Genomic DNA, 22,268 nt, shown 5'->3' with positions numbered 1-22,268 from the left:
TTCTAGCACCAGTTTGATGAAATGGGGTTATGACAGTCTGTTTTGTAAGCCTAAACCTATTTTTTTAAAAATTTCATTTCATAAATGAAAGTGACGTGCCCTTGCTCGAAAAACTTGTGGTGCCCGTGGTCGTTCAATAATCTGAACCACTTTTTCATCATCGATTAGTATTTCTTCAAACACCTCATAAATATTTTCGAGATCCATTCGTTCTGCCCTGTTGTAAGGTTATGTATTCTTAAACTTCAGTTTAAATGGTAGATGAGTGGTATTTAAGTTAATCTCTAGTTAAACATAAGATTAAGTTTTATAATACAGGACTACCAGATAAACCGAAGTTTAAACTGAACCAACAGTTTAAACCTCTATTATAATACCGGCCCTAAATGATTATAAAAATAGGAAATATAAAGAAATTGGTTTAACTTACGTTGAAGCAGGAATGTTTGGTACTTATGAGATAATGAATGACACTGCACAAATTGATGTTGGACATGGATATCGGTCATCAATTTATGAATGTGTTCTGGTGACGTTGGTTTAGATGGATTGTTCATTTTCACCATATACCGTGCAGTTTTGACAGATGTTGGATGCTGTTATACATTATTTTAATGTGATTGGTTGTACTGATAATTGTTGTTTTAAAAGGAAGTACGTGTGAACAAATATCCTCATACAGTAGAACCTCGATTATATGTTCCTGGAAACTACGCTTTTCCATATTATTCGTCCAAAGTACGTGGTCCTGTGAGCATCGTAATTAAATCATGTTGTAAAAATCCCGCATTAACCGTTCCTTGAAGAAACTATTTCCCGGATCAACCGTCCAGAAATTTCAGTCACATCAACGCTAACTCCTCGATCATGCACTTTTCAAGAAACTGTATCTCACAAAAGGATGGCAATGGCATACTTATGGATCTTGGTGTTAACATCCCGTCATTGCGGTAATTTGAGGAAGTACTGTACTGGAAAAGTGATCGGCGGTGAACTTGCATAAGGGACCATCTTAGCATCACATTCGGTTGGTATTGTTTAGAGAATCCTTGGAAATCGTAAAGCAGATAGTGGCCACAACAATTGGAAGTAGACAGAGCGCATTTCAACAGCTCTTCTTGAAGACGGAACAAGTTTCGTCAAATGTTCTTACTTGTAAAACGTCCAGGATTAGATGTTTAAATTTTTACTTTTATCGATTGTATCGCCGAACAGGTTTTCGTTACTTCCCTCAGGGCACTGTATAGTCACTTAGCTTTCAGGCAGGAATCGAAACTGCTCCTTAATACAAATCTAGTATTTTAATATTATCGTATACCTTTATTATTGTTGAACTACAATTATGTTATCTAGACCACAACAGATGTTGCACCTTACATACATAAAGCCATGGGAGGTTTTGGGATTGCCTATTACTGTTTTGGTCCTAATGTAAGACTGGGAATTTCACGTTTTTGTGTTAAAATGTTATAAAAACTGCATTTGTTTTATTTGCGCACATTACATTTAAAAACATTATATCATTTCGCACTTGTACCGACTTGTACAGTGAGTAATACCAATATAAATGGTCCGTCATTGGACATTATAAATTTTCCAGCTAACTCATTCTTGGTTGCCAGTGTTTCGTCCTCGTGTGCTAGGGTGGGCTCATCAGTTGGTACCTAGCACACCTACCAATACGCTGGCTAGTGCATACCGTGGAGGCCACTGCGTAGGCTAACTGGAGCCACCGGCAGTGCCAATGCACTAAGAGACTTTGTCTCATTATCAAAAATTGATGCCTGCTTGGCCATCAGATGACATAGATGTTGATTCCCATGGGGAATCTGAAATATTTGTCCTGAATGAGTAAATTTATAATACCAATATAAATGGTCCGTCATTGGACATTATAAATTTTCCAGCTAACTCATTCTTGGTTGCCAGCGTTTCGCCCTCGTGTGCTAGGGTGGGCTCATCAGTTGGTACCTAGCACACCTACCAATACGCTGGCTAGTGCATACCGTGAGGCCACTGCGTAGGCTAACTGGAGCCACCGGCAGTGCCAATGCACTAAGAGACTTTGTCTCATTATTAAAAATTGATGCCTGCTTGGCCATCAGATGACATAGATGTTGATTCCCATGGGGAATCTGAAATATTTGTCCTGAATGAGTAAATTTATAATACCAATATAAATGGTCCGTCATTGGACATTATAAATTTTCCAGCTAACTCATTCTTAGTTGCCAGCGTTTCGCCCTCGTGTGCTAGTGTGGGCTCATCAGTTGGTACCTAGCACACCTACCAATACGCTGGCTAGTGCATACCGTGGAGGCCACTGCGTAGGCTAACTGGAGCCACCGGCAGTGCCAATGCACTAAGAGACTATGTGTCATTATCAAAAATTGATGCCTGCTTGGCCATCAGAAGACATAGATGTTGATTCCCATGGGGAATCTGAAATATTTGTCCTGAATGAGTAAATTTATAATACCAATATAAATGGTCCATCATTGGACATTATAAATTTTCCAGCTAACTCATTCTTGGTTGCCAGCGTTTCGCCCGTGTGCTAGGGTGGGCTCATCAGTTGGTACCTAGCACACCTACCAATACGCTGGCTAGTGCATACCGTGGAGGCCACTGCGTAGGCTAACTGGAGCCACCGGCAGTGCCAATGCACTAAGAGACTATGTGTCATTATCAAAAATTGATGCCTGCTTGGCCATCAGAAGACATAGATGTTGATTCCCATGGGGAATCTGAAATATTTGTCCTGAATGAGTAAATTTATAATACCAATATAAATGGTCCATCATTGGACATTATAAATTTTCCAGCTAACTCATTCTTGGTTGCCAGCGTTTCGCCCGTGTGCTAGGGTGGGCTCATCAGTTGGTACCTAGCACACCTACCAATACGCTGGCTAGTGCATACCGTGGAGGCCACTGCGTAGGCTAACTGGAGCCACCGGCAGTGCCAATGCACTAAGAGACTTTGTCTCATTATCAAAAATTGATGCCTGCTTGGCCATCAGATGACATAGATGTTGATTCCCATGGGGAATCTGAAATATTTGTCCTGAATGAGTAAATTTATAATACCAATATAAACGGTCCGTCATTGGACATTATAAATTTTCCAGCTAACTCATTCTTGGTTGCCAGCGTTTCGCCCTCGTGTGCTAGTGTGGGCTCATCAGTTGGTACCTAGCACACATACCAATACGCTGGCTAGTGCATACCGTGGAGGCCACTGCGTAGGCTAACTGGAGCCACCGGCAGTGCCAATGCACTAAGAGACTTTATCTCATTATCAAAAATTGATGCCTGCTTGGCCATCAGATGACATAGATGTTGATTCCCATGGGGAATCTGAAATATTTGTCCTGAATGAGTAAATTTATAATACCAATATAAATGGTCCGTCATTGGACATTATAAATTTTCCAGCTCTTAGTCTCTTAGTGCATTGGCACTGCCGGTGGCTCCAGTTAGCCTACGCAGTGGCCTCCACGGTATGCACTAGCCAGCGTATTGGTAGGTGTGCTAGGTACCAACTGATGAGCCCACCCTAGCACACGAGGGCGAAACGCTGGCAACCAAGAATGAGTTAGCTGTAAAATTTATAATGTCCAATGACGGACCATTTATATTGGTATTATAAATTTACTCACTCAGGACAAATATTTCAGATTCCCCATGGGAATCAACATCTATGTCATCTGATGGCCAAGCAGGCATCAATTTTTGATAATGAGACAAAGTCTCTTAGTGCATTGGCACTGCTGGTGGCTCCAGTTAGCCTACGCAGTGGCCTCCACGGTATGTACTAGCCAGCATATTGGTAGGTGTGCTAGGTACCAACTGATGAGCCCACCCTAGCACACGAGGGCGAAACGCTGGCAACCAAGAATGAGTTAACTGGAAAATTTATAATGTCCAATGACGGACCATTTGTATTGGTATTATAAATTTACTCATTCAGGACAAATATTTCAGATTCCCCATGGGAATCAACATCTATGTCATTGTACAGTGAGCGCGCTCTCCAGCTGAGCTCAAGGTCGCGAATAACCGTAATTTCAGAAGTGCTAATGATATTTGTTATCTTTCCAGTTTGATTTTTTTTTACTGATGGGCAGAATTTAATATAATCCATTCGAGAACTTGAGAATCGATATTTACATTCAAAACCATATTCTTGAGTTCAACATAACCTGTAAAAGTCGATGTAAGCCTAATTTACGCGGACAAGGTTTCCATAAAGCACGACCGACTTGATGCGTTGCTCTAGCTAGCTCAGCGAGGGATCCAGTTGGCCGTGCATAAACTGACTAAGAACAGTATACCGGTGACCAAATTACAATGGAAGATTAAAAAAAGAAAAAAAAGATTTCACTATAATGTTGGGCGCTTTTGTATCTAATGTGCTTTATTTTATTAGATTAGAGCTGGAAATTGGAAAATGAGGATGATGATGATGATGATGATGAGAGAATTAAAAATTACTTGTGGTCAGTTTTTGTTTGGCTTGGCGTTACGGGTATTAGATTTTTCGAAGAGTTTGGTTGATCAAAGTTGCTGAACTGAAAGAAATTTTCAGAGGAAACTGACAAGTTTTCCCTGGTGAAACTGAATGGAAAGTTTTGAGATTTTCAAGTTGAGTACTGTTAATTAATGTTTGGAACTAGCCCCATGGTCTAACTTGCCTCGGAGGGCCTGGGTTCGATTCGTGGCCAGGTGAGGCATTTTTACCTGGATGTGAGGGCTAGTTCCAGGTCCACTCAGCCTATGTGATTACCTTTAACTGAGAAGCTGTCTAATGGTGAGATGGCAACCCCGGTCTAGAGAGCCAGGAAAATCGGTATAGAGGATTCGTCACTCTGACCATGCGTCACCTTGTAATCGGCAGGCCTTCGGACCGAGCATCGATTGCTTGGTAGGCAGAAGGCCCATTGGGGCTGTAATTTGGTTTGTTTAAGGGTGTTTGTAAGATTATAAGTATGCATATTTCATTTTTGTGATGTTTAGTCAAATTGTTGATGGTTCATTCGTTTCCTGATTTTCCGTTTTTCCATATTGTACGTTTTTTTTCCATGGTCCCTCCAAAAACGGAGAAGTGAGATTCCACAGTATATGTTAATGTCAAATTGGATTTTTAGACCAACTGTGTTCCGTCTCTTAGGTATTCTCGAAGATGGGAAACCAGTCACTGTGAAAGAGCTTTTGAAGGTGTTATATGAAAAGGCTTGTCAGCAGAAACTCTGGGGACTGGTACGTCACACTGCAGGCATGCTGGGCAAGAGAGTTGAAGATCTGGCTAAGGCTGTTACTGATCTCCTTGTGCATCAGAAACAGGTAAGACTGATTTGTGTGCTTTACCAGTGCTCAACACAAAAATGATATTTAAATGTTTATTGCCTGTTACCAGTTTGTTCAGAAATAAGGTCAAAATGCACAGTGTCCACATTCCTGTGCAGTGTCCGGTTTGTAATTTTACCAGGGGAGATGTGGATTATGTGGGTTAACTGGCTTCAGAAGTTTAATCATGTATAGAAATGTAGGTCATGAATAGGAACATCTAATAGGATATACATAATGACAGGTCAGCATTGGAAGAGGGAGTAACAGAAAAGGAGATGGGCAAGGACTAACTTGAAAACGAGTTGGGCTAACAAGGAGAGGTCGCCATGTGGTCTTCTGGAAAACTGTTTAAATTTTGAGGATTTGTCCTTCATTAAAAGCTATTTTACTCCTGTTTGAACGTTTTTGCCAACGGTCCTTATTTTGCTCAAAATCTATCCTCAAACTTGTGTAGTCTTGTTCCCGTGGATATTTCAGACTTGTTTCCATGGCATAGTCACTAGCGCATTGGCATTGGAAATTGAAGTTTCTGAGTTTGAATTTGATCTTTTTTTAAATTTGTGAACATCTGTATTCCGTGTGAATTGATGAGGCCAGAGTGTTATTCTTGCTATCCACCTGCATTTATTAAATGCTTTGTTTCCAATGCTTCCATGAAAAATAGTGTAATAATGAGTCAAATTCAAGCGATTCATTGTCAAACATTGAAAATATGACAAATATTGTAAATAATGTAAAGGGTAATGTAAATATTCATTAATATTGTAAATAGGAAAAAAGTATTTGATGTAATCTAAAAACTTAAATATTGTACCAAAAACATTAAATTAAAAAATGAAAGAAAAAAAGGAACAAGTTCGGATACGAACTCGGAAACTTCAGTTCCCAATGTCAGTGCGCCAGTGACTACGCCACAGGGACAAGTCAGGCATGTCTGCGGGAATAAGATTGCAAAAGTTTGAGGTTAGATTTTAAACATTAAATTTTGAACAAAATAAGGCCCATTGGCAAAAATGATTGAACAGGGCTAAAATATTTTTTTTAATGAAGAGCAAATCCTCAAAATTTGAACAGTTTTCTAGAAAATCACACGGCGACCTCCCCCTTATGTGCACAATCTACACATCTTCATTCACTGTTGTCTTCACATAGACGGGCTCTCTCCTCTTCAATCCCAGTACTTCTGCACTCATTTATAAGCAAGATATTGTAAATTATATTGTTTACATATTTTGTCTTTGATAGGTGACTATTGGCATGCCTCCCTCCAATGAACACACCATCACAGCTCCACTACCTGAGGCAGAACTGAGGCAGTTGATCCATCAGGCGTACGGAGACGACGAGAGTACAGCCATGCTGACCCAGGTAATTGAAGATTCAGTTGAATTTTATTATCTTTGTAATCCCGACTGATCTTCGCACAGTTTGTAATGTTCACAGGAGCTGCTGGTATACCTAGCCATGTTCATCAGAACGGAACCACAGCTGTTCCTTGAGATGTTGAGACTCCGTGTTGGGCTTATCATCCAGGTATGAGCTAGTTCTAATTAGAATCTGTCATATTGTTTTGTGAAGAAATATTTGTGGTAAATTTCCATTGGTTTTGATTTTACATATTCACTGTGCTAGAATTGTAGACTGCTTAATACTTCAGCAGACAAAATACCAGGTTTCACCTCAGTACTGAAAAGACTACAGTACATCAGATTTGTAAGAGTCTTCTTCTAACTTAAAATATTAAATCTGAACTGGTCAAGTTTGACACTGCATCAAACGTTTGATGTAAGGATTTGAGCACACTGACACTTCGGATGCTGAACATTAGGAGACGTCTACTTCACACTGATCCATTGACAAAAAGACTAGAGGGTCTGCAGATTCAAGCTGCAGATGTCCTCCCTCAGCCTCATAAACAACTCACAAATTTACATCACTTACCAAGAACTAACTTGCGTCAGTTTGTCTCCCACAAACACGTCGATCAGCTGACTTCAAGATAAGACAAGAACTAGGAAGCAAGTTTACAGACAGAGTCACAATTTTAGCAAGATTAATTAATAGAAAACAAGTTTTAATGTGTTTTTCCACCATGTCTTTAAGTGTATTGTTCCATATTCATGTGCAATCTTTTATGAACTGACATTCTAGTTATCCCAATATAGGGACGCAACTTGTTGCACAAGCCCCAATTTAGTTTTTGTAATTATCAGTTGATCAACATCAACCTTGTGCAAGACTCATTGTGCTTATGGACATGTTTCTTTGGTTTCAATTTCTATGGTAACAAATAATATGATATACCAAGTGTTTTCAATTTTATATTAATTGGAGTTTGCTTTTGTTATACCTACTTGATATTATTCCTATTATGGCATCTTATGGCTGAGGATGACCTCATATGTAAAAGGTTGAAACTAGTCCGACAATGATTAAAGTATAGATACAGCATATGAAGTGTATTGAATAGGTGGACCTTTCATACTTTTGATTGTGATCAATTGTCTGTACAAATCCAGAATTAAATTTTTCACATATGACGACATGGTTTCGGTAAATGCTGGCGGTCCCCATTCCTTTGACATGTCGTTCACATTTAACGAAGAACAATGCACGGCTCTGTCACAGATGTGTTTTTCATTACTGTTATTTTCAAATAAAATTGTATAACAAGAAATATCTCCATATTTTCTGAGACTCAGAGATGCTTAACAGACACTTGAAGTGCGCCTGTGCTATGATTTGGGAATGTACAGTGTTATATTATTGGTCTACTATTTTCTGATTCAGCTTTGGTTGTTCCCAGTCCTGTTCCTTCCCCTTCCCTTCTCAAATGTAGTCTTGGTGACTGGTTGTGTCCAGCAGCTGATTCTCATTCTCATTTTTTCACTTGGTCAGAGCATTAACTTAGGGGTTCCTATTGAACCCGTGGCTGCTGGGCTGCGAGTATCAGAGTGTAATTACATTAAATCAACTTCATGGTCTGTATCGCACTTTAACAGATTCACAACTAAATATTTTTTATTATCCGCCTTGTCGATGCTGTACCAGGGAATGCCTGTAGTTTATAGCTTGAGGAGCATGAAATGGTATGCAGGGAGTATACGGCACATTAAATTGAAGTGGGTACAGAGAGTGAGAGGATTTGGTTGTAATGAAGTTCTGAATATTTTTTAAAATTGTTTGTTGTATTGTGAAAGGACAAGTTCATATAACCTCAGTACAATAGAAGATGGATTGGGCATGACCTTTCGCCATCCTGCAGCTGGCGTGTCCTGCGTTGCTCTGCTACGCCTCTCGTTCTCGCCATGGATCAGCTCTCGGCACCATGGGACTACGTATACTCCCTGAGGGAAGCTGTAGAAGTTCTTGAAGTTCTAGAAATTCTTGAAGATCTTGAAGGTCTAGGAGTTTGGTTCGCTGAGATCACTCACTCGGAAGAATGGTGCAAACACATGCATTTAAGACCTTGGATATAATGGACGTATTAGTCTGAGGTGTAATTTCTGAACCAACTTTAATCATTCCCATGAAAGGATAAGAAAATAAATGCAAAGATACTGTATCGAATGTCAGTGAAATCGAAAACAAATATTTACTCGTATTTAAGGCAAATAAACTGGTCATTTGAGGAAATAAATTAATTTTCATGCGGCCGAATGTCAATAGAATCAAACCCACATTCTTCTTAACGTAAGTCACACTTGGCACAGATTATGATATTGTTCACACGAAACAAATAGTTCACTTATGCTTTTAATGTTTGAAGAAGATACCGCGACTATTTGTAGAGTTCTATTGCTTTACAATTGTTTTGCATGTCTTTATAAAGTTTATTCAACATTGCTATGACACGGACGTGAACGGGCAGCACCCATCTTTCGTCATTATGACAATTAGGAGCCGAGGATTGGTAGTGCCCGTTTTTCGTCTCCAATCGGTTAACAGTTTAATGTTTAAAAAGGGTGCACTTAAAAAGATCTGGTTAATACTTGCTCTTTTTTTAGATGCACTCTTTTTAAACATTCCTGGTTCTAAAAAGAGGATTAATGCAAATATGGTGCATCATAAAATGCAAAGACGGTACCTTCATTTGGTATTCAATCCTTTTTATATTAGTAGTTGCTTTTTTAAAGATTCAAAACAGTGGGATTATCATATTCTGATTGATAGCTAGGAAGGTGGTTTCTACCTGCCAGTATCATGTGTGTGTCTATTGGTAAGCTATTGAGACAATTAAACATGATAACTGTTTCAACAGGATAGAAAAGGGGCTACAAATTAGCAGAATTTGGTGGCTGTTACTCGCCATGAGAAGATGGAGGAATGACTGCAGTGGGTCACACAGTGCAAGTCCTGGAAATTCCAGTCTGAGACTTGGCTTACTTCATTCTTTAAACTCTTGTTGAGAAGCATAGGGCCGATGTTTTGGTTTCTTTTGTGAGGTTATCGGTTGAAGCGCCCTATCCTGGTGGGAGCTGCCCCTTTCCACTTCCAGGCGTGCAGAAGTTTTCTGTAGGGGTTCTCTTCCTTAGCCTTTCGGGATTCCTCCCCTTCCTCACAAGGCAGTGGTTGCTAATCCTATTTACCCTGGAAAGCTGGTTTGCCTCTTCTGGCAGTTCTATCTTCCAAGAACTCTTTTTTTCCACCTTCACTACCATTGAGGACTTCAGCAGAGTTCACCAGAGCCTTGCTAGCGATCATTTTTCAGGTTCCCGCAGTGCGTTGACAGCTACCTTAGCAGTCCTGGGGCTACACAAAGTCCCCGCTATACTTCGCCCCTGCACGTCATCCCCTAATTCATGCAGTTGCCCGTCTTTCACCACAGGGAGAGGAGAGACTGGACTTGTGGGAGACCCAGTCTGAGAGTAAGGGGTTATTGGTGCTAGTAATAGCCAACTCACTGCTGTAAAATTTCAGGCACCCACCAAGCCTACGTCATTTCATCTCGACAAGGGCTACTGCTACGGCCTAATATTTTGGAAGAATATTAGATCTTGTGACTGAGATTATCCGTTCATATTTGGATGCTGGGAAGAACTGTAGTCATGGTTATTGAAGCGTCAAATCTTTACGGTCTGAGACTCATTGATGGGGGGGAGGGTATTTGCTACCAGAATGTTGGCCAACAAGGTAGGAGAGATAGTGGTAGACAATTCCTAACCACTAGATTGCATGTCATAGGCCTGGGTTTGATGCTAAACCTCACTGCAGTGTTCATATAATGCTGTTTGATGGTGATTCATTTGTTGGATAGGGACATTAAGCCTTCAGCAGACTTCTTGATGTTATTTGACAGAAGTAGACTATGCACCAAACTACTACTCCCTACCTCAGTATCTACCCAAGATGCAGTAATCACGCTGCAAGACACCTCATATAATGATCATCACCTCTGAAGCACACCTTAACCAAAGATGATGTGCACAAATAAATGATCACCAACCGCCCATCATCACAGCCATTGGTCACATATCCAAGTGTCTGGGCATTTAAAAAAAAAAAAAAAAAAAACAACACACATGATATGTGAAGAGTGATGGAAAAATTGGTGCAGTGGTGTCCGGCTCCATGACAAAATGGTTAGCGTGCTGGTTTTTGGTCACAGGGGTCCCAGGTTCGATTCCCAGCAGGGTCGGGAATTTTAACCATCATTGGTTAATTCCGCTGCCACGAGGGCTGGGTGTATGTGTCGTCTTCATCATCATTTCATCCTCATGACGACGCGCAGGTCGCCTACGGGGTCAAATCAAAAGACCTGCACCTGGCGAGCTGAACATATCCTCAGACACTCCCGGCACTAAAAGCCATACACCATTTCATTTCATTCGGTGCAATGGTATGCAGGAAAATGATGATTGACACAAGAGTTTTTTGTCTCCTTTTATCCCCAACAGAACAGTGTGAGATTCATTTATTAAATATAAAATTTTTGGACCTTGTGCAGTGTTGATCAGGTGTTGTTGAAAGATCAGAGTTGTTTTTTTATATTTACATTAGAGCTATTTTTAAATTTATTTATTTATTTATATATAGGTTATGGCTACCGAACTCTCTCGTACACTCATTTGTACTGGGGAAGAAGCCTCAGAGCATCTCTTGAATCTATCCCCATTTGAAATGAAGAACTTATTGCATCATATTCTCAGTGGAAAGGAATTTGCTCTCAGCAGTGGTAAGTATTAAAACATTATTAATGTCACCTTCTTCTTTCATAATAAAATATAACACGATACTGTATAGGCGTTTGGGCTTACGCCGTGTCAAGAAAATAAGGTGAAATTCTTTACGTTTCGCAGAGAGCTGTGCTCTGCATCCTCAGAGAACAGTTCTCTGTAAAACTTAAAGAATTTCACCTTATTTTTTTGACACGACATAAGCCCAATAGCCTATACAGTATCCCGTCTATAAGTACAGGCCGTGAAAGCTTCAATGGCAAAATATAACACGTTAAAACACAAAAAGTCAAGGACACTCTCCACTTTTTCGTCCACTCCCATCTTCAATTAGATAGGTTCTCTCCTCATCGATTCCAATTATTCTACATCTGTTTCTTCTCAGCTCTGAACAAGTTCATTTCTGCTTCCCAGATCTGTCAAGAGAGCAGGCTTTAACACCCATTGAGGGCTGTCTTGACATTTAACTCATTGGGCCGGAGCTACAGAACCCTTCAATGTTTGGTCTTGGTGGACCAAATACTGGACCATAGAACTGTTCCATTGTATCACTTTACTACATAATTCAGAGAGATTTGGTTTTGTGATTTGTGTAGGGACTCTTCCTCTCCAATGTTATATGCTCTTTGCTAACATATATCGATAATGTGCTTGGTAATATTAGTTTGAAGTGGGCTCTCTCTAGACGTTTAGATCCACTTGTAAGCAAGATGGCTGCCAGTAAACGACTGAAAGTTGCCGATATATAACCCCTTTTAGAAATTAATGATGGTTAGGAATGTCATTTTTTTCAGTGAAATTAGTAGTAGCGTGAGTAATGCTCCTGATGAACAAATAGATGTGGAATAATTGAAGAGGAAGTGCAAGGAGATGACCATGTTACAGCTCAGCAGGCAGACCGAGTATGGACCCGTGATGTTAAACAAAATAAAATATATTTAATGTATTCCTTGTTCCATGGTTCGTGGTGTGAGTGCCATTTGTGTTCATGTATATTTAAGTCTTTAATGCTCTTGTAAGTAAGAAATTTTTCATCATGTGAATCGTTACTATATTTTCTTCAAAATAATCCCAGCCCCATGTAGTTTCAATCCAACAAATATGCAGGCCTCAATGGGTTAGTTATAAATTCTTCGTCCACCTAGAGGAAGCCCAAAGACAAACACTACACGATACAGTGAATGATTCTCACTCTTGATACAGGAATTGTTGGATAAGAAGAAAGCTGGAAGAGGCATAAGATAAAGATAAATTTACATTAAAATATACTGAAGACAAACATTAAAAAGTTAGCTGTTCACTGAAATTAACCAGGATAATACTGAAACTCCTATTTTTGTTGGCCAAAGATTTCTCTTTTGTTTTTAAAAAAAGGGGCTTAGTTGAATAATTTCAGTTTTCTTAGTAAGGAAAATACTAAGGTGGTGCTGTAATGTAAGTTCCAGACTTGAGAACTACATAAAATCTTCTGCTCAGGCTTTTTCAAGTAGCTACCGTATTACTCTCCGTGTGGGGGCAAATGGCAATGCTGGAGCATAGATGTCAGGATGTGGCATCCCACAATTCTTTAATCTCTCTTGTAGAGACCCTGTTGACTGAGATGAGCAGTTCCAAATCACAAGTACTCAAAGTTATTAAAAGACTCGAGCGAGACATTCCTTGATTGAATAATCTGAACATAACTTTGACGCTTATCAAGTGAAAACCTTTCCAGCTCCCGGAACTGAGCTAGAATTTAGTTCGTCAAGACTACTGTAAACTCTAGACCAGGCTTACTCACTATGTGGCCTATGAGCCACATCTGGCCCACGGAGATATTTCTGTTGGCCTGCCATGAAATTGTTAGAAATGAGAGAAAAATCAGTTTGAATAAATTCCTAAATGTTGCTATGAGGTTATGTTCAAGATTTATGAAAGTAGAAGAGAAAGATACTGATTTGCAATTCCTTCAGAGGCCTTCGACTATGGACATTACACCCCAGCTCATTTACGTCCTAAATATTGGTAAATGAGGTCTTCAAAATATCCACTGACTGCAAACATTTTTGATTGAAGTATGTAATCACAAAGTAGCAGTCAAAATACTGTAAGAGCAAATGACTACTACCAACTGCAAGAACAGAGCTAGTTTGGCGGGCAATGCTCTCGAAAATCTGCTATGTATTTCTCTCACCTGTTATGAGCCTTGGTATACAGTTTGAAACTTACGAAGAAGAAAACCAGCCATACACCATTAATACTTATGTCTTTGTCAGATTTGTTAGCATCCACTTGTCAAATGCATTTCCTCACTCTTGAGACATATCATTTGTATCTCTGACAGTGATTTATTTTACTTCAAAAATATTCATTAAAGAGCTTCATTTAAATAATCTAATATTTTGCATTATCTTATTTCTGCATTTTAATAACTTTCAGCCCCAAGTACATCAGCAACTGTAAAATTAATGTGTATCGTCCTTAGAAAAATTTAACTGAAAAGGCCAGCCCTAAGACCATAGTGAGTGTCTCCTGTCCCTAATTTCAAATAATCACGAATAATTATACTGGAGTTGCCACCACAATAATACAGATCAGATATGTTACACTTAGTATGATTACAGGAATAATAATTACCATACAAATTCCCAAAACAGTCAGCAACATTAACAACAAGGACAGGTAGAGCAAATTACTGAGCACTGCTAAAGTGCCAAAATTAGAAGCTTTATGTTCTTCATCTTCTGCTTGTATCTTTCTATTGACTAGTATGAAAGCATCTGAGACTTCCTTTCATCTTTATTCTGAATACCTTCTCTGTTCTTCCATATGTTCTTCCTCACTTCAAATCTGTCAGCATTTCTTAATGTTATTTTTTTTCCTCACCATTTTCCCGTGGCAGTTACTTCTCAATAATATGTAGCATATCCCATTAGCTTTCCTCTTTTTGTTGTACCTGCTGTGTTTCTTTCTTCTTTATCTTTCCTTAGTACTTTTTTGTACTAGTCCATTGTATCATCTCTAACTCTCCTTATTTTATTTGAGCAGAGATGTAAATCTGCACCTTTTTATAATTTTACAGTTGGTCGTGGGAACTTCTCTGTTATCAGTTGCAAGTCCAGCCGTGTGAGCAAGGTATGTGCTGTGTAAACTGCATGTATAATATTGCATGTTTATAATTTCTTTACTAAATATTGAAACATAATATATTTTTCTCTACAGAAGAGCCAGATAGGTTCTCTACTTGGAGTGGACAACAAGGAGGGTGAAGGAGAGGTGGAAGCAGATCGCCAGGGTCAGTGGTTGCGTCGCCGCCGTTTAGATGGGGCACTGAACAGGGTGCCCAGAGATTTCTATCCTCGTGTCTGGCATGTTCTGGAAAAGGTGATTTTTATATCTTAAGTACATTTTCAATATAAAAATAAACCAGTGAAAAGCTGTAATTTATCATTTAAGCATAAAGCCAAGAGCACTCACCAAAAACATCTGCATGAAGTTTCATGTAAATATTTTTGTCACCACCTGGTCACCAACATACGAAAAATATGTTAACCGGGTTAGGAAAAAAAGAGCAGACAAATGTAGAAGCTGCTAAATGGACCCACCCCACACTGAATGAAAAAAAGAGTGGATATCATTTTTACTCTACACGTAGCAGTAATTATAATCAACCCGTAATGGACAAAGAAAATAAGTAAACTGATTTAGATTCATGATTATTTTAATGATAGCCAATGAACATATTCACCATACACCATATTAAAATATTATTAAATTAGTCAGAGTAGAAAAAAATAACTCAAAATTAATTTTCATAAGTTAAAGAAAAAATTAGTCAAATATTCCTGTGGAAAACTTAAGCACAAATCAGTGAGTAAATAAAAAAAATTTAAAAAATTAACTTTCACAGGTTAAAAAACAAAATTGGTCATATATTCCCATGGGAAACTTAAGTGCAACTTAGTTAAATGAAATCTTTCTTCCATGTAACCAAATCATCTATGAAACTAGAAGTCATTACACTCTTATTTAAAGCTGGATGATAATGACATACGGTAGTAGAAGTCCGCTATAACGAGTACTGCATATAACGAGAACTCCGTTATAATGACAGTTTGTGTCTGTCCCTTCAAAATCCCTCTATTATCCTTCAGTTACAACTAGAACCCTATCACTGACGCATCCGTTATTACGAGCGATTAGGCGTGCACGATTTTCTTCCGTTACCGACATATATGCACACAGTGATTATATTGCATGTGATCGATCACCTTCAGTATAGTTTCCTCGCTATGTCCACTAGCAAGCTCTCTCATCGACACTATTATTTATAAGTTTCATTTCCGTATTGATTGGATGCACGTATATATACATAAAATAATCTACTCAGCAACACACACTTACTTCTAACCGAAACAGAATCTGCAAAACTTATAACAATGAACCCTCAGTTACCATCCGCAAAAGCCTACCCTAAAATAGACAAAGAAAATGTGCCCATGAGACCGATCATAAACTATAGAGCCAGTCCAACCTATAAACTATCGCAATTCATTAATGGTTATGAATTTCATGTTTTTGGTCCGTATTGAACTGAGAATAATATATAAGTAATAATAATAACAACGTAAACGTTTCCACCTTTTCAATACTAAAATATATTCACAAAATTATAAATTACACGGTACTAGTTTCAACCCATCTAGGGGTCATCATCAGCCGTATTGGAGCAAAGATCACTTTTGGCGAAATCCTAAGAAAATGTTATTTTAAAGAATAACAAGTGAAATGAGATGTTATTATGGTAATAGTTAATAATACAAGGAATATACATACTAAGAGGTTTTTAACAAAGAATAAAGTATAAATGGGGTGTTGTAAAAATTATAATCATGGAAATCAGTAAGTTCTTGTATTGAAATGACATATATAAAATTATATATGGCTTAGGAAGAGGGCTTAAGGTGGGGCTGAAGGGTGCGGGAGAAAGTGTAATTGTCTTGGAAGAGTACCTTTGATTAAATTTAGGATTGAGTTTAGGTTGGCTGCATTATTGTTTCTGAGGAAAGTGATAAATAGATCGAAGAGTATGTTGGGTTTCTCTGAGATTTCATTGAGATTGTGACTGGCATTAAATCTCAGAGAAACCCAACATACTCTTCGATCTATTTATCACTTTCCTCAGAAACAATAATGCAGCCAACCTAAACTCAATCCTAAATTTAATCAAAGGTACTCTTCCAAGACAATTACACTTTCTCCCGCACCCTTCAGCCCCACCTTAAGCCCTCTTCCTAAGCCATATATAATTTTATATGTCATTTCAATACAAGAACTTACTGATTTCCATGATTATAATTTTTACAACACCCCATTTATACTTTATTCTTTGTTAAAAACCTCTTAGTATGTATATTCCTTGTATTATTAACTATTACCATAATAACATCTCATTTCACTTGTTATTCTTTAAAATAACATTTTCTTAGGGTTTCGCCAAAAGTGATCTTTGCTCCAATACGGCTGATGATGACCCCTAGATGGGTCGAAACTAGTACCGTGTAATTTATAATTTTGTGAATATATTTTAGTATTGAAAAGGTGGAAACGTTTACGTTGTTATTATTATTACTTATATATCGCAATTCATTCAAAAATTTCTGAAAAAGCATTATTCATTTTTAGCAAACAAAACAGTACAAAACTCAATAGATTTTTGCAATAGAACCAAAGAACTAAAGATCGAATAACACCATACCCTTGCTTCATTCGATATAACAAACAATCAAAATAATAGAATCCAATTTAAAAAACCACAGCAACTTGAGCACCTTAGAAATAGATGAATTTATGAATTTACTATAATTTGCCATAAACAATAACTACTTCAGTTTCCGTGATACCATGTACCAGCAACAAGGCCTACCTATGGGATCTCCTGCCTCTGGAATATTAGCAGAAATTTATATAGACTACTACCTAGAACACACATCAATCAATAAAGTAGATAATATATATTTTTGGTGCAGATTTGTTGACGACATCTTTGTAATCATAGATAATAGATCCACTGACGCAAATACTATAGTATTTAAAGATAAAAATTTCATTGTTCCGTATTGAAATTATTGATGTTAAAAATTAAGTAACTGGAAAGGAGGTTCAACCTATTCAATACTCAAAGGAAAGAAACGTAGCAATCACATTTCTATTTAAATGGGACCGGTTTCGACCTTAGTCTAGGTCATCATCAGCCATAAAAACATATAGAATGTTTATGAATGTTGGAGGTCAGTTCCACACTCTGTTAGGCACAAAGACACGACACCACATTCTGTCCTGCATAAAGTCACAACACTACTAATCAACATACGAAGATCAAAAAGGCTTGAATTCGCAGACGAACAGATCTGTAGTAGAAAGCCGCCAGCTCCCGGTGACCAGCGCGGCACACTCAAGGTCACGCACTGCGGCCAAACACCAAAGTAGAGTGGAGAACGTTTCGAAGGTCCAGAACCTGTCACGGCTGCGGGAAGCCAATTAGGTATATAAAAATATACGACGCCAATTAGTACAACTGAATGAGCACCCGTACTCCAGATAAGTTCTTGGTAAACAGTTGACTTGAAAAAACAATTGTAGAGAGAAGAAAAAAATGTAGTAAAAAGCGCAATATCGGAAAACAAATGAAAACTTATATGCACAGTGCGCTATTTTTTAAGAAAAAAAATTTTTAGGTTATGATTGAAGTAGTCGAAGTTGGCACAAGACAAAAATTTGAAAGAGGAGAATAAATTAAACGAGGAAGAGTGATAGTGAAATAAGAGAAAGAATAAAAGAAATTGAAGTTAGATGGTAATGAGGAAAGATAAGATAGGGAAATGAAGGCGGGGTAGTTTAAGGTGGGTTAGGAGGGTGGGTTATTGGAGGTAGAAAATGTGGGTGGGAACTATGTAAGACATGGAAAATAGAATTGGGGTTTTGGAATTTGGAATTTTTGAGAAGAAGAATTAGGAAGTCAAAAAGGATATTGGGTTTTTCAGAAATGTCGTTTAAATTGAAATTAGGGTTGAAGTACTGGTCAAGGTGGATAAAGCAATTTTCAGTAATATTTAAGAGGGGGCCTTTGTTAATGATTTTAAGTATGGACCCCCAAATTAAATTCACCAAAGAGACTGAAAATAACAGTACCTTAAATTATTTGGTCTCGACAATAACCAGACACGACAACCACTTATCTTACAAAATCTATAGGAAACCCACACACACACACACCTCAAATACCATAAAAATCGATTCTATTCATCCTAACACACATAAAAGAGCAGTCTATTATAGCATGGCATATAGAGCCTTTAATATTCCAGTGACAACAGAAGATCTAAATAACGAATTAAAATTAATCCATGACATAGTCAAACATAACGGATACAGCAAAGAAATGGTCAACAAAATCATCCACAAGATAAAATCCCAACTTAAAACCAAATTAACAAAAATAGACAAACCCAAGAAAGATTACGCCTTATTTACCTTCAACAATACCCACATATATGCTATAACTAATATTTTCAAGAAGCACAACCTGAAAATAGCATTCAAAACCACACACAACAGCACCAATACCATACACAACACCAGGACAGTCAACAATAACAATAAATATAACAAATCGAGAGTTTACCGTATCAAATGCAACAACTGTAACACAAGTTATATTTGACGCACAGGCAGAAACTTCGCCATCCTCTACAACGAACATATAAACGCAGTAAAACGCAACCATTTTTCATCAATAGGCCAGCATGTAGAGGAACTCAAGCATAGTTTCACAGACATCAACAATGATATGACGATATTAAACATAAATTCTAAGGGCCCCCTGCTGAACATAACCGAAGATTTCTATATTTCCCTGGACCCATACTCCAATCCTAATCACAATATTAATGACATTACAGAGAAAACCAGCATCATCTTTGATAAAGCCATTCCCGCATTAAAAATGACTATCTCAAAATAGTAAACAAACAGAACAGCACGCCTCAAAAGACCGACGAATCACAAGCCTAATCCCCCACTCCCCTACCCCTACAATAGCCACTCCTCCTACCCCTCCACCCATACCCCTCTCCACAGCTAACATAAGTCCCAGACGCACTCGCAGTAGTACACAGCAAGCTCTCAAACACAACGCTGCACGACCTCCACAACAACAGCAGTAAGTACCCATTTCACCTCCACACACAACCTTAGGCATTCCTTCATATGCACACTGTACTTACACTAGCTTATCTTTACAGATAACAGCAATATCCACAACACGAATACAGAAGAGAGAGAGGTCGCTACCAACAACTCCTTTAATCAAACTTTTTAAAACTTAAGACTTTGCAGTCTGCCATAAAACTTACTGAAGTATATCAATGGTTGAATCACAACAGTACTTGAAAAACATTTTACGACAATGGTTTTCACCACGAATTAACATGACGTATAATAGAAAAACAGAATATTCTTGAAGATCACTTCATGCAACTACATTAATATAGACATAGAAGTGCAAGAACTACAAGGAAGCTTGAAGAAGGAACTCCACACAACACGAACTCTCAAATTTTAACAAGTGTTTTAACATACATGTACCTTATATTTTAGTGTGTTTAAACTTATCAAGTGTTTTATACTATGCTTTATGTATTTTAATATGTTTAATGTGCTCAGTATGTTTAAGGTACATGCAATAAGTTTTAGCTTACTGTAGCCTTCACTGCCACGTTGATCATAGATACTTTTTTAGCTCCATTAGACATCCGGATGATCTAATCATAATAACATCTTTGTGACATATATCTAATGGCTACAATATTGTAATATACCAGCTGATGATGGCCATGAAAGGCCGAAACCGGTACTGATGTGAATCTGTTTATAATAAATAAAGTATTGATAGGTGGAACACATTTCTTGTCTGTATACGTGGTCACATTGTGTCGTCCAGTACCCTGTCGGCGCTGTGTACGGCCCTCTTCTCTCCACTGGTTCCACATACGCCTCACTGTTGAAGCAGCGTACCCTGTACGAGCTGCAATGTCACGGAACGACAGACCCATCTCCCGGAGCCCTATCATTCTGCCCCGTTCTAACGCATTCAGATGCTGATATTCCCTCCTGTGATGTCAGCGAGGCATAGTGGCACTGAGGTACACGTTTCCACTTCATATGATGGCTCTGCACTGACTGAGCATTGCGTAACACTGCCCTGGCCAGTCACACACTGAAGGGCACTGCTGGGCCTACGTGCACGCCATCTCTCTGCAATTTAAATCGCTTATCGTGGTTCCACTGTTCTACATGTCCTCTGATTTTGCCACGGTGTGCGGATCAGCTGTGGGAGATATCTATTCAAGGCGTTACTCTGTCCGGCAGATTGCCGATGATAGTCGTGTTAAATAGTACAAGTGTTTGTGTCTAAATTTCTAAGTTTCAGAAGTGAAAACTTTGGACTCTAATTTTGTGTGAGGTAGGAGGTGATTGACTGTCTCGAGTCATCAATAGTCAATAGACTTGTGCGTTGAAATGGAAACCTCGAGTAATTAACATTCTTTCTTCGAGCGAATAACCGTGAATTGTTATTGACTTGTGTAAACTGTGACATAATAGTAACAGCATTTATTCCATAAAAACTGTACTTTAATACACTTTCATAAGATTGTGCCTTAGTAACAATGTTTCCATAAAAACTGTGCTTTACCGAGCTCGATAGCTGCAGTCGCTTAAATGCGGCCAGTATCCAGTATTCGGGAGATAGTAGGTTCGAACCCCACTGTCGGCAGCCCTGATAATGGTTTTCCGTGGTTTCCCATTTTCACACCAGGCAAATGCTGGGGCTGTACCTTAATTAAGGCCACGGCCGCTTCCTTCCCACTCCTAGCCTTTCCCTGTCCCATCGTCGCCATAAGACCTATCTGTGTCGGTGCGACGTAAAGCAAAAAAAACTGTGCTTTAATTTATTTTCTTAAGACTGCGCCTTAGTATCAGAAAAGGTTCAAGATTTTGTGAACTGTGATACTTCATTAATTTGAGTTACTTCGACAAGTAACGACCATTATTTCAGTTTTTGAACTGTTTTAATCTTCTTTTCCATTACAAACTGTGATACTCTATTAAATTGAATTACGTCGTCAAGTGCATCGAATGACTATCATATTATTTACGTTGAACTTTGTGACTCTCTTTCTTTCACGATGAATAGTGGAACTTGTCGATTCTACGTACTGTGTCGTGTAATACTGTTCAGTCCAGTGCGGTAGAGAAGTGTCGTATCAGATTCCATTGACATTCTGTGCGATGCCTGTACACTTCTTTACTCCCTTCATGGGATCTCAGTGGAATTAAATTCTAAATTAATTATTCCATGGCTCATGCAAACGATCATCAGAGGTCAGACTCTCGGGTTCAATCCCGATCCTCACCGGTACTTCAAGATCCGTCAACAGCCGTGGGATAACGTGGTGCCATGGTGCTGAGAGGAGATCCATGGTGAGGGGGAAGGAACCAAATTAAAATAAGTGAGTTAAATCCACTTATTTTAATTTGGTTTAATCAAAGTTCAATACGCACCCATAAAATGAAATTCATTTCTCTAGAGGAGGAAGGAGTCCAATGACGCAGGACATTGCCGACGCCGAGGGACAGCGTCTCTTCCGACCATTGTTTGGACTTCTTCAAATCCACCCTTCACATCTGTAAAAGGTGATAT

The 22,268-nt window shown here is 38.6% G+C and overlaps 1 protein-coding gene across 5 annotated transcripts in view; it reads left to right on the top strand.

Annotated features, from left to right (window-relative positions):
- LOC136884342 (probable phosphorylase b kinase regulatory subunit alpha) overlaps nt 1-22,268 on the top strand; it is a 141,045-nt gene that overhangs the window by 103,715 nt on the left and 15,062 nt on the right. For 4 of the 5 annotated variants that reach the window (XM_067156452.2, XM_067156451.2, XM_067156450.2 and 1 more), the window contains 6 exons: nt 5,173-5,345; nt 6,597-6,719; nt 6,795-6,884; nt 11,388-11,526; nt 14,589-14,641; nt 14,729-14,890. In XM_067156452.2, coding sequence (XP_067012553.2) covers nt 5,173-5,345; nt 6,597-6,719; nt 6,795-6,884; nt 11,388-11,526; nt 14,589-14,641; nt 14,729-14,890 — 740 coding nt within the window. Of the gene's footprint in view, nt 1-5,172; nt 5,346-6,596; nt 6,720-6,794; nt 6,885-11,387; nt 11,527-14,588; nt 14,642-14,728; nt 14,891-19,809; nt 20,458-22,268 lie in introns of those variants that run through there. The other variant, XM_067156453.2, reaches the window with a different exon arrangement.

This window comes from Anabrus simplex, chromosome 12, assembly GCF_040414725.1.
Source record: "Anabrus simplex isolate iqAnaSimp1 chromosome 12, ASM4041472v1, whole genome shotgun sequence".
Classification (NCBI taxonomy): domain Eukaryota; kingdom Metazoa; phylum Arthropoda; class Insecta; order Orthoptera; family Tettigoniidae; genus Anabrus; species Anabrus simplex.
The sequence above is the reverse complement of the archived record's forward strand: the minus strand, read 5'-3'. Positions and strand labels throughout refer to the sequence as shown.